At 51.1% G+C, this 13,222-nt stretch overlaps 1 protein-coding gene across 1 annotated transcript in view; it reads left to right on the top strand.

Annotated features, from left to right (window-relative positions):
* The window catches only part of Thsd4 (thrombospondin type 1 domain containing 4), a 563,475-nt gene that overhangs the window by 65,248 nt on the left and 485,005 nt on the right, over window positions 1-13,222 (top strand). The window contains exon 4 of the mRNA XM_023712634.1: window positions 1-101. Within this exon, the coding sequence (XP_023568402.1) occupies window positions 1-101 (101 nt within the window). The remainder of the gene's footprint in view (window positions 102-13,222) is intronic.

Here is a 13,222-nt window from a genome sequence, read left to right as displayed (position 1 = left end):
CGCGCCCGCGCCCATGCCCACGCCAGACCCGGCTCCGCGGCGCCCCCGCGCCGGAGTCTGCACCCTCAGCCCCGGGCCCGAGCACCCTCAGCGGAGAGGAGGTGAGTGCACGCCCCGGCCTCGCCCAGGCAACGCCCCTGCCCAGGAGGCTGCCCGCTGCACCTGCTGCAGAGCCAGGATTGTTCACTCCACCTGTGTATGGATTAATGCAGCAGCCACTTCCAGCGTCAGCCCATGAAGCCGGTACCCAGAGGCTTCTGAGGGGTGACGGCGAGACCGGGATCGGGAGGCCTGGGTTCTAGTGCTGCCCTGTAGGCCGCAGGCTGTGTGCATTGGAGCTGAGGATAAAAGACCCAAAGACTTCTGAGCCAAGTGCTCTTCTGTACAAACTGTGTGGCCTACACGCCCCCAAACTGCAGATTTTGGGGCACTATGAACATTTTTGTTTTGAGACAGGGTCTCACTATGTAGCCCAGGCTGGCTTTGAACTCAGCAGACTTCCTGTCTCAGCCTCCCTTATGACAGGATGACAGGCGAGTGCTGCCAGGCCTGGATTATATGAACTCTTACAGAAAGGTCTATGAATTCCTGTAGAAAAAAAAGTTGTGTGAACTCCAGGAAATTGTACAAACTCCTAGGAAGCTCCTCCAGTGTATCTTGAGTGAATATGCTGCTCTGAGGCCAAGTCTAAGCACCTCAGCATCTTTGAGAGTCAATAAAATATAAGCTCTAGAAACGACATTGTGACATCAAAATAATTGTATTACTCCATAAAGTACAAGCATGCCAAAGCTGGCAGGGGCTGTGGCAGGTATGAAGGCTGGGAAGAGCAGGGGAGCGAATGAACGAAAAGATGTTAACTGCTTGCCGCGTATTCATTCAGCAGTATTTGCTGGGTGTGCTTATGCCTAGAGCTCTGATACATGCTGATAGAATTCTAACGCAAAAAGTGATGACAACAAATCAACACAGATAAGAACAAAAAGACCAAGCGCTGCCCCTGTGCTTAAGACAGGGAGACTTAATTGTCCAGCATGTTGATGCCCACTGGTGTAGGCCGGAACACGTCCCACTTCCTGCTAAGCAGGAGCGTGACGTCAGTAGTGCACAAAGCCCCGCTGCTGTACTGCCCCTGTGAGGAGCCGAGCACACCCAACCATGCCCGTTCCCACACCTGAGCCCTCACGCACCGCATCAGAGCCTGCACCAGAATTGCTGTTCGCTCAGGGCTGTGGGCTAATTGGGAGGAGGAAGCAGGAGGACAAGGTTTCTTTATGTAGTCCAGGTTGGCCTTAAACTCACTGTAGCCCAGGCTGGCCTCCAACTTGTGACCTTCCTACCTCAGTCTCTCACATGCTGGGATTATAGGCAGGCCCCACCACACCTGGCACCAATCCATTTTAGTATATGTGCTGCAGAAGTGAGCACAACCAATGCATTTTAAAATTCAGAAGTGTCCAGAGTTTGGAGAGAATTCAGGGTATATTCACATGTGAAAGGCCTTTTCTCCGTGGTACGGGGCAGCATCCCATAATCCAAATCCAGTATTATTTTTGCCAGAAAATGTGAATGCTCCATTTAGAATACCAGTAAGACCATAATTAGCCTTACCTCTTAATTACTTCTGCTGTTGCTGGGTCAAAATACCTTGAAACCCACAATTTAAAAGAGAGGTTTATTTTGACCCGCAGTTTGTAGACCAAGACAAAATGGCATGGCAGAGGGCATGGGGGGCGGGGAGAGCTGCTCCTGACATGGAGACCGGAAATGAAGAGAAGGGAGGAGCTGGTGGGAGAGAAATCCTTCCAGGCCACGCCCTCGGGGACCACCTCTTCCCACCAGGCCCCACCTCCTATCAGCAAGCCTGCTATGAGCTCCGTCATTGGACACCTTCCAAAGGAGCATGTGAGGATGTTTTGGGACATCCAGATAAAAACTTGGTGCCTTAGGTCGGTGAAGGTCAGGCTTCCTGCCGGATGAGTTGTGTCACCCAACCGACGGAAACGTCAAAAAGACAAGGGGAGACAAAAACTTGGTTTTGAAACTCTCAATCATAAAATCACAGAACGTTCATTGCTAAGGTTTATTGAATACTTATTCCATAGTGAGTGCCATCTTTGTCACTGTATGCTGACAGCTCTAGGAAACATGTCACCATTGCTCTTCGCATTTTAGACGCGAGGACACAGAGGCCCAGGGAATGAAGCCAGACAGCTACTAGGTGTCAAATGAGAGGACTCAGACCTAGGCAGCTAGGACTCTAAAGAGTCGTCAGGGAGTATGAGGGACCTAGGTAGGTAAGTAACTTTTAGAACGCTAAAGCCCTGGAGACGTTGAGCTGTGGAGGTAATGTGCCTGACACCCAGCTCCTTGCAGTACTCAGCTGCCTGCTGGGCATGCGCTGTGGAGATGAAGTGCTTGGTTGGGGCCCCTGGCGGGAAAGGGGGGGGGGGTCTCTGCAGCCTCTGTGGATGACCGCCTTGGAGAGCTGTCCAGAGCTCTTGCTGGCCGCAGCCCGACCTGCACTGCACGCGTTCTGGCTGATGTATTTTGGATGGAGGACATTTTTTTTCTTCTAACGTATCCCCAAGGGGCCAGTCCGTGTTTACTATGAAGTTCCTGTGAGTCTTTATCACACTCTTGACAGTTTCAGATGACCGGGTCCAAATATTAGCCTGGGAGGCCCCAGCTGCCGACAGATGTCATGTGCTTCCTGGCTGAGGAAAATCCCATTTGCTTACATTTATCAGTCACGAGGTGCTTGCTTAGTATATCTGACCCCAAAGAGAAACTTCAGCGTGTTCCCTGGATGGCCGTCTGCTCCGCTCTGTTTCAGGTTTGAGGGCTGAGGTGAAGGTGGTTGGTGTTTACATGTTTAACAAACTGTTAGATCGCTAAGCTAAGCAGTGCAAAACTTAATTAGAGCCAGATAACAGAGAAGACGACTGACCCTTCCAACACACACTTATTAGGCGTCTATTGTGCTGCAAGGCCCGGGCCCAGGCACAGAGACCAGTGAAAATCAGGCTATTACTGGTAGGCTAGAGCAGTCGTCTGCACACTTTTTTTTTTTTTCTTTTTGCAGAACTGGGGATTGAACTCAGGCCCTTGCACTTGCCAGGGAAGCGCTTATTCTACTGAGCCATCTCCCCAGCCCCTGTCTGCACACTTCTAAAGATCTTTTTAATTAGTGTGTGTTTGCAGTACATAATGATGACATTCATTGTGGGCTGTTGGTACACATACATAATTTTTTGTGAAGCTGTGAGAGTCCTTGCAAATCAGCCTGAGCTGGAGGCTCAGCGTGTAGTACGGACGGAAGGCGAGCTGCTCTGGCGGAAGCCTCAGAGGCCCTGGAATAGACTGCTCGAGTCCGCACCCAAGCGCAGCAGTGGACTGCAGCCTTGCCTGACTGTTAGACTCTTCTGCCTAGTTTTCAGAATTCCTGATATCCACATTATGCTCCTACAGACCTCAAAACCCGGGACTCATCCTCAGACATTGATAGGATTCCAATCCAGTTCATTTGAGTCTGGAAGTCTCTTTGGGACCTCAAGTTTCCATAGGAAAGAATTTGAGAATCAAGTGTCATCGCATGAATGTTCCCAAGTTTGTTGAGCGCAGTTGACAGTCTCTGGCAGTAGGGCTGGGTGGCTCGTGGTTTAGAAAGGAAGCTGCCAACACCTTTCCTGCTTAGCGGAGACTCTGATGGGTATGCTGGTGGTGTGTTCTGGTGGCTTTGTCAAAAATGAGCCCAATGCACCTTAAGACACAGAAACGTCTTCAGCTCGCAGCAGAAGGGTGAAGTGGCGCTGCTTATAGCTGTCATATTAGCTTGTCTGTGGCAGTGGAGGAGAGCTGAACCCAGAGCACACCGTCCATGCAGGATGGCGGCAGAGGAGTGACCACAGTGAAAGTAAAGGGGCTGCAGGACTACACCTGGGGACGTCTGGCATCTACCTGCTCCTGTAACCAGGCCCTGGTCTCATTCAAATGCACAGTTATGATTTAGGACTCCCAGCTTCAGAAGTAATGCTACTTTTTAAAAAAATGTACCTAGTACAAGGTCTACAGGGTCTCACTACACAGACGGGACTCATAGTGATCCTCTTGTTTTCAGCTCCCCAGTGCTGGGATTGCAGGCGGGTACCACCATGCCCAGTCTCATTCACTATCTCAGCGCACCTGGTTCCTGGGTCTGCCTAAGCACGTGCTTTAATACGCTGAGCTGGCTGGCTGGCCCTGTAATGCCATTCGTTATTGGAGGCCTCCCAAGGAAAACCAAACTGCTCTGAGCCTCTGTGGCTTCACCTTTGAAACCAAAGCAATAATAATCCCTATCCTGTGGGGTTATTGCGGAAATCCGTGCCATGATGCTACTTTTGCGTTGCTCAGTCAGAACTAGATGCTCAATAAAAATGTAGCTTAACTCGCATTCTGGATCTAGAAGCTGGTGTTAGTGAGAGAGGGTTCGGCAGACAAGGTCAGGTGAGAACTGGGGCCTGCCGGGAAGCCCCCCGTGCTGTTCAGCCAGGCAGTGGCAGTCTGTAAGGGCTCTGGGGGGGGGGTTCTGCCTGTAGGTCTTAGCCAGTGGATTCCACGACAGCCCTCTGTTGTACCCTTCCTCACTGCTCACCCGTTGGCTAATTTAATTCAGTTTCCGCCAGACTGGCTAGGGGAGCAACGCCCATCCCTACCTGAGGGCTGCAGGGAGCTTTCTGTCCCTGCTGCTCCCCTGGCAGCAGGCTTCCTTGCCTTCCTCACTGCCTTCACCTCCCCCATCCATCCTAATTGCCCATCGCACATGGGGACCAGCAGACCCCTGGGAAATGGGCTGCCCGGTGGCTTTGATCCAGTAAGGCTGGAGATGGGGAGAAGGCCCCTCCCAGCAGGTGCCGCCACATCACGGCTTTCGCCTGCTGGAGAGGAGACTCCCGAAACTCCTGACTATAATGTCAAGGCCCCTGCTCCTGTTGTGGGGAGGTGTCCTATCCTGTTGGTGTTTGAGGCAGGAAGAGGTGGAGGAGGGTGGGTTTCCCAGAGCCCCTAGAGAGGTAGAGCAGCATGCTTCCTGGTGGCAAAGTCCTGCTGCTCAGGAGCGCTCATGCCCCAGCCGTGCAGCCCCAGGCAGGGTCATAAGTTTTCAATGAGTGGCACTTGACATAAGCTTATTTATGGTCACCCAGAAGAGGAGCTGGCACTTCCTGAGAGGCTACCAACTGCATAGTGGGTCCAGTGCTGCTTCTGCAGCTGACAGCCTTGTACTCATTCCTCTAATCTCCTATGGTACAACTTTGCTCAGCCCCAGTGGGGTGGAAAATGCACCCCCTTGGCTCTGGGAAGCTCAGAGGGGAGGACTGCAAGATCAAGCCCACCCTGGGCAACCTGGTGACTTCATTGCTGATGTCGCAATAAATAAAATAAGATGAATCTTTTTTTTTTTTTTTTTAAAGAGGCTGGTAGGGCCAGCCAAATAGCTCAGCGGATTAAAGTGCCTGCAAGCAGGCACAGGGGCTGGGGGTTTGATCCCAAGGTCTGCCATGCCAGCCCTGCCTCCGGGACGCGCTGAGACGGCAGTTGTGACTGGGCGTGGTGGTGCGTACCTGTAATCCCAGCTCTTGGGAGGCTGTAAACAAGTGGGTCACTCTGAGTCCAATCTAGAAGTGAGAGCCTGAACACCTGTAGACCCTTCCCTCAAATACAAAAAAATAAAATAAAATAAAAGAGGCTGGTGATGTAGTTGAGTGCAAAGGTAAAGACCTTGGGTTCAATCTCCAATAGTAGGGGGAAAAACAATAAACCACTTACTCATTTGATTGCTGTGAGTTGAGTAATTTATGTGGCTGCCCCATAAGCACCCAGCAAAGGAGACAGGAAGCCTTCCATGTGCCCACAACATTGGCAATTGTTTCACTTGTGATTAAACCTGCGTTGTTCCTTCCCATTTATGAGTGACAAACTTAAGGGCCAGTGAATGAATTGTCTACTCCCAGGTCACATGGAAGGCAAGCAGGAGACGGAGGTTGCAAAGCAGGTCTGGGCTATGTGTGTCATGCCCCACTCAGACCCAGCCTTCTAGAAAGCCTTTCTTGAAGTTAGAGAAGTGCTCATCGATCAAAGGAAGCTTGATCAGCTAGTGCCTGTGTGTCCAATGCGGAAAATGAAGTTGTTGTCTGGTACTGTATTTCTCCCGAAGCTTTTCATTTTACTTAGTCACACTGACGCTGGCTCCATCCCGCGTCCCAGAGCCCAAACAGAACAGCCAGAGGTCACCTCAGCTGTGGCTCTCATTAGATGCTGGCCCTGCAAACCATCACATAGTTTGTTTTTAATTGAGATGAGCTGAGCACTGCTTTGTGTGTCTCATTTTGATTTTAAGCCAGTGAACAGTCCTAGAGTGTTTGCTGTGGGCCGGGCACTCTGATGGCCACCGAGAGCTGGACAGGTAAAGAAGGCGTGGCTTTCATGGACGTTGGTGTCTGATGAGGGAGCGGCCAGAGGGTAGCCACCTAATGGTATGTGCCAAAGGTGTTACAGGCGGAGGGCCACGGGACACGATCTTGGGAAGTTAAGGTGTTTTCATGCCAGAGGGTCTGCCCTTGAAGGGCAAGCTTGCAATTTGAGGTGGAAGAGCAAGAAAGGAGAGGTTTCATGCACATGAGGATGGTCGTGGTTTGATGACACAAGAGGAGCAAGCAAGGTTTCTTGTCTTCAAGGGGCTCACGCTGGTGGGGTGGAGGAAGAACACATGCAAACACATTTGCAAAGCAAGTGCGCACGCCCTGGTAAGAGTGAAGAGGAGGATGAGGGAAGACAGGGGAGGACTGGGGAACCTCAAGAAGGCCTCACTGGGCAAGTGATTAGTGAGCCGGGCTCTGCAGAAGGACTCTCACAGCAGCCAGGAGTGAGGAAGGCATTGCCTCCAAAGCATGTGCTGGGGTGGAGAGTTGGAGGGCTGGGGGAGACCGCTGTGCTCAGGAAGCTGTAAGAGGTTCACTGGGGCTGGGACCCAGACTGTGAATGGGGGAGCCCAGGCTCCTTTCCAGGGAGGAGCTTTCCAGCAGTCCTAAGATGAAGCCTGAGAAAGACAGCCCCTATGAGCACAGACTACCAACTGATTTCCATTGGAAAGCTAGAGAGTGCATCATGTCCAGTCCACCTAAATTTCTCCTTAATGCCCCCATGACCCCCAGTGTTAACTAGCAAGGGAGCTAAGTCCTAACTTCTAAAGGTTTGTGTTTTTTGTTTTTTTTTTTTCTTTTGATACCAGCAATCAAACTCAGGATATGGAGTTTTTCAGGCAGTTGCTATGCCGCTATCTCCCCAGCTTATGGTTTTTTGTGCTTGTTCGTTCGTTTGTTGGAGATAGGGTCTCCTGGTCTGGTTCAAGCTCACAGTGTATCCCAGGTTAACCTTGAACTTGTGGCAACCCTCCCACCTCAGCCTTCCTGGTGCTGGGATTATAGGTGTGCACCACCATCTCGGCCAGCTCCCTCTTAAGTTTTTGAATAGGAATATTGATTTCCTGCTGACGTTGGAATGCTTACCACAGACTTCAATTGCTTCAATTGCTTAAAACAACATACATTTATTCTCCTACAGTTCTGGAAGTCAGAAATCTGAAGTCAAGGTATTGGCAAGTTTAGATTTCTTCTGAGGGCTTCAGGGGAGAATTCTTTCTTTTTCTAAAACCTTCACATTCCTTGGCCAGTGGCCGTTCATCCCACCAGCGTCCGTCGGGTCATCTTTTACTCTCATCCACCTTCCTCATTCTTATGTAGATCCTTGAGGTAAACGTTGGGCACTGGCCTGTGAGCCAGAGCAATCACTTTGTCTCAAGATCCTTAACTTAAAGCTAACTGCAAATCCCCCACGTACAGTAACACAGCTAGGCTCTGGGGATTCTCATGTGATGTCCTCGGGAAGGAGGGAGGCAGTGTCAGCCCTGGTCACAGCACAGAGCTTACATTCTGGAGAATTTCCAAGTCCTGGGACAGTTTCTGCACTAGCAGAATCATGACCATTTTCCTGCATTCAGTCTCCCTAGAAATAAGCAACTGTTTCCCAAAAAAACTGAAGAGAAAAAAAAAAAACAAAACAAAAAACCACACACACTCCCCCACCCAACCTTTAAGTGCTCTGCATTCTGACTTCTGGTATTAATTAGGGACAGTGAGCTTAAGGAAATTAAGGATAATAGATTCCCAAGGCAGCTGGTACGGGATAAGGATCGCTGTGTCCCAAGTTCAGAATTCCGTTTTCCACTCTCATGAATGCTTTGATCCCAGGCAAGTCATTTCATCTCTCTGGGCCTTATATTCCACATCTGTAAAATTAAGGGGCCCTTTCCCGGGCAGTAAGGCCTCTCACTCTCTGTTGAAGCATTACTGAGTGCAGTGGCCATTCTAAGTGTCCCCACCATCCTATCTGTTTTCCGTGGAAGGAGAAGGTGGCCGGGAGGTGCGGCCCTCGGACACACTTCCACACGTGTCCTCTGAAGTGTGGCCCTGGTGCTCTCTCCCGATGCGCTGACCTCACGGCTCTTTAAGTTCTCTTCGGACTTGAGTCTCACAGAGCGAATTTTTCTTAAAAGTGTCATTCACACGTCTGACCCCCTTTTGCTGCTCCTCTGCGGGCTTCCCCCCTTTTCCATTAGAAGGACTCCTACTCCTTACCTTGCAGAGAGCCCAGGCTGGGAGTCATTAGGTCCCACTTCCTGTCTCAGCCCCGATGTGAGCTAACGGAATGACCTAGGGGAATCACTTAATGTAATCTATAAAACATGGAGAATGGTGCGTTCTGTCTGCCACACAGGCCTGCTGTGAGGGTCAGAGCAGGGTAGCGTCTGTAAAAGCTCATCACCGAACATAAGACACTGCTCAAAAGCAACAGGGCTTGATTATTTTATTATTACTGACCAGATACTTCTTGGGACTCAGAACCCATGTTCCCTTTTGTGATGTGGGCGTGCCCGTGCGTGCATATGTCCTGTACACGCATGCTGTCGTGGTTTGGGGCTCTGGCAAGGGGAATATAACACAGGATACATTTTATAATATCTTATAATGAATCACCTAAAGAATTATATACAAGAAGTGCAGGAAATCTATCCACACACTAAACACTAAAGACTCCAGCTCAGAGCCTGGATCCTAATATCCTGCATGAGCCCAGCTGAAAACCTAGAGCTCATAACAGTGCCTCCCACAAGTCCAGCTGGAGGCCTAGAGCCCACAACAAAGTTTCTTTCTTTCTTTCTTTCTTTCTTTCTTTCTTTCTTTCTTTCTTTCTTTTCTTAAAATGTATTCAGTACAGGGTCTATAGGGTCTCACTACACAAATCGACTCATAGTGATCCTCTTGTTTTCAGCCTCCCAAGAGCTGGAATTATAGGCGCCTGCCACCGCACCTGTCACTACACCTAGTCTCAATCGCTGTCTCAGCATGTCCCGGGGCGGGGCCAGCACAGCAAGCTGCCAATCGAACCCGGCTGCCGAGCTGGGCTTAAGCAGGTGCTTTAAGAACTATCTGGCCAGCCCTTGCATAACAAAGTCTCATGCAGGCCCACTTCACGGATCTGTGCTGGAAAGGCCCAGAGGTCAGTGGTGGAAGCTAAAAAGTCTATGCCAGCGGGATGAAGGGTCTGTGCCGGCAGGCTGAGGGAGCTGAACTGGACAACGCTCAAGGTAAGGACCAGAGCTCCCCCAAAGTACCACAGCTGTCCTCAGCAATGGTGAGGTGCCAAGCTCCTCCAGTGATGGAGAAAGCTGAGTTTCCATCAGGAAAGCCAATGCAACAAGCTTCTCCATGAGGCAGAGCAGTGCACCACCTTCCTCCCGGAGCCCAGAAGTGATGCTCAAGATGAGGACCAGAGCTCCTCCACAGTTCATCAGGAAAGCCAGCATGACAAGGTCCTCCAGCAGAACAGCCCAACAGAACTAGCAGCTACCAACAGCTTCTCCAAACAGCACCCCTAACAGCATTCCAGCAGCCTCTCCTGTTCTGCCTTTATGTTGCTGGCAACAACCTTCAGGTGGGCCTCCCGTGCCCAGCACCATGCTAGTTTAATTCAGCTGAGTGTAATAAGTTGACTACCAGTTAGAAATCCACTACACATGCATTCATGTGTGTGTACGTGTGTGTGTGCATGCAGAGGCTGTGTGTGCACACATGTGCATATTTTTGTCTGAGGGGTTCATTAGTTTTAAGCAGGACAGATAGGATCGAGCCTGGACAATAGCCCTTCCCTGGAACCGTCCCCCTGTGGGCAGGGATTGTTTGTTTTCTAGCTCCTTCTCTGCCCACTGTGTTGGAGGCTTGTTGTGTTTCTTCATTAAGAATCCTAAAGCAGATTGTCCTTTCCGTCTCGAGGGCTCCTGAGCTGAGTGGGGCTTGTCCCGATGCCCTGATGCGGGTTAGGAGCACTTGCTGTTAATTAAACTCTCCAGAGCTGTGTGCCACTTCCCTGACCCTCTGCGGCTACCTAGGGAGTCCTGTTACATCTGAGCAGCAGAAGCCACAGGGCAAGGAGAAGGGGGACTCTGACCTTCTCTGGGTTTCTTCGGAACACCTCCCTGGCCATGCTGGGTAGTTAGCGGCCAAGGCAGGTACGTCTGTTTGAAAGGCAGGCTGGGTGCTTTTAGTGGAGTTCTTTATTTTCTTGTTCCAAGGAAAGTTTTGTTTCCCTTCTGAAGCAGGAATTCCACTTAGTCCCTAAATTGTTTGACAAGAAGTTACCTGTTGATGCTAACCAGATAAACAGTGTTTTAATGTGCTTCGGTTTCTAAATCGGAAACCTTAGCCCTTTCCCGAAGAGCGCTTGTAGCAGAGCTGAGGCTGCTGGTATGTACGTTTCTGCCTGTAGGTTAGGAAAGATTGGAGCCAGATTTTAAGCTTGAGTTACTCTGATCTCAGACAAGCCTCCAAAGAGCCCTTGTTCATTGCTCGTGGCATTTCATTAAGTGTCAGAAGTATTTCATTAGTTATCAGAACAAAGATCACATTCGCCGTAAGAATGCTGCCTTGAACCCCCTCCAAGTCATTCATAACTCGGCTTCAAGCAGGACACGACGGGCTGTGGAAAAAGTCTGTCTGCAATCTGTGTGTCCCAGAAGGGGAAGCTCAGCTTTGCGTGTGGAATCCCCTCAGGGCCCCCCTGGTGGCAGCCTGAGCTGCCTTTCTAGAAGGACTGGAGGGGGCGTTGCCTGCATATGTGAGTGATCCCGCTTCCTTTAGCCATTCCGCCCTTGAGGGCCTGCAGGTGTTGCCAATCCCATCATGCCAACGGGAGTTATTTTTACTGCGTGCATTGTGTGCCATAGCACTATGTATGTTATTGTAGGGCCCAGTTGAGGACACTGAGATAAGCCAGAGATGTCCCCAATGTCCTGCCCTTCCCAGGGCTTCCCTGTGTTTACCTAGTAGACACAGGTAACTTATCCTGGCTTGAGAGGGTTTTGGGCTGGCTGCTGGGATGAGCTGGGTTAGTCATGGCCCCTGTGCTGGCTCGCAGCCCTGTACAGGGTTTCCGGTCCCTGCTTTCTTATTCAGCTCTGGGCCCTTTTCTGCTTGTGTAGTTCTTTTGACTCATCTCCATCCGGGTCACAGTGGCAAGTCCTGCAAGGCGGATGGCGACGGATGCTTTACTATGTGTGCGAGGCCGGGCCTGCCCAAGTTCAGGCCCCGCTCCCTGGAGGCTAAGGGCTGACGTACTTGGAAGAAGGGTCTGCCCAAGTTCAGGCCCCGCTCCCTGGAGGCTAAGGGCTGACGTACTTGGAAGAAGGGTCTGCCCAAGTTCAGGCCCCGCTCCCTGGAGGCTAAGGGCTGACGTACTTGGAAGAAGGGTCTTTGCAGATGCGGTGCTGCTGCTGTGGATCTTGAGAGAGAGAGATCATGCTGGATTATTCCGCTGAGCCCTGACTGTCAGCGCAGGTGTCCTTTTAAAAGATGGGCAGAGAAAGACTTGATACACAGGCCAGGGAGGGTAATGCAAGGTCAACAGAGAGAGAAAGCTTTGAAGATGCTGCTCTTGGAGACAGGAGTGATGTGGCCACGAGCGGGGGCTGTTGGCAGCTTCCAGGTGGAAAGATGAGGCAGCCATTGCAGTCACGCGTGGCTTCACGACAGGGACGCATCCCGACCAATGCCGCGCTGGGCGATTCTGTTACTGTGTGACATCGCGGAGCGTGCGTATGCAGCTAAGGCAGCTGTGATGCCCGTGGGTGAGACAGGCTTAGGGAACCCCCGTACCCGGGGTTGCTGGCAGAAGCATAGCGCAGCTGACGAGTGACGGCCGCCCGCCTCCCTGCCTTTCCAGGGGGTGCACATCCCCGCTGACACCTTGATTTCAGCCGAGCAATGCTGACTTCAAGCTTCCGGTGTCCCCGCTTCTTAGACGACATCACTGCTGTTCTAAGTCACTAAGTGTGTGGGAGTTTGTTAGAGCAGATAGAGCCCAAGGACAGACCATATACGAGACCCTGGGCTTAACCTCACAGGACTCTGATGCACAAACTATCCGTATTATCCTGTCTTTTATTTTATCTTTTTTCTTTTCTTTTCTTTTTTCTTTTTTTTGAGATGAAGTCTTGGAATGTAGCCCAGGCTGGCCTTAGACTAGGGTGATCCTTCTGCCTCAGCCTCCTCAGTACAGGGGTTATACACACACCACCCCCATGCCCCGCTGTCCCTTCTTTAATATGAGAGGAATTCTGTGTTTAGAAAGATGTGGCCTCTGAGGCCCAGATGTAGCGGGTTGCAGAAGGGGGCTCTGAACCAGACTGCATGAAGCCCCTGCTAGCCGACCCCCTTCTTGGCTCCCACCTCCAGGCCCAGCGAAGCCCCTAGACCAGGCTTGTCCTGGAGCCTTCCTTTCCCTCTTTATGGATTGCTTCTCAGGCGTACAGTGTTTTCTTTAATTCCCTGTAGAGCCACCTGGTCCTCTTGCGGCCCTCAGGCCCAGCGGCCTTAATTGGAGCACAGTGGGCTACTGCTGAACACTTCTTCTTCCTAGACTGTGGAGAAAAGAGCCGTGTAGCTCCCGTTTTCCAGTAAATCCTCATTCCAAGTAGCTCTCCCCTGTAATCCTTTATGAATGCGAGCTTGGTACCTAAGAGCCGTCCCATCTCACGGTCACTTAAGCTCCTTAAGGGCTTACCGCTCATCCATTGAGTAACGTTTGTTAATATTCCAGTGGTGCCTGGTTGCAGACGTCCTAGCTCGCC

Source organism: Octodon degus, unplaced genomic scaffold (assembly GCF_000260255.1).
Source record: "Octodon degus isolate 3935 unplaced genomic scaffold, OctDeg1.0 scaffold00026, whole genome shotgun sequence".
NCBI classification, from domain to species: Eukaryota; Metazoa; Chordata; class Mammalia; order Rodentia; family Octodontidae; genus Octodon; species Octodon degus.
This window is presented reverse-complemented; position numbering and strand designations above follow the sequence as displayed.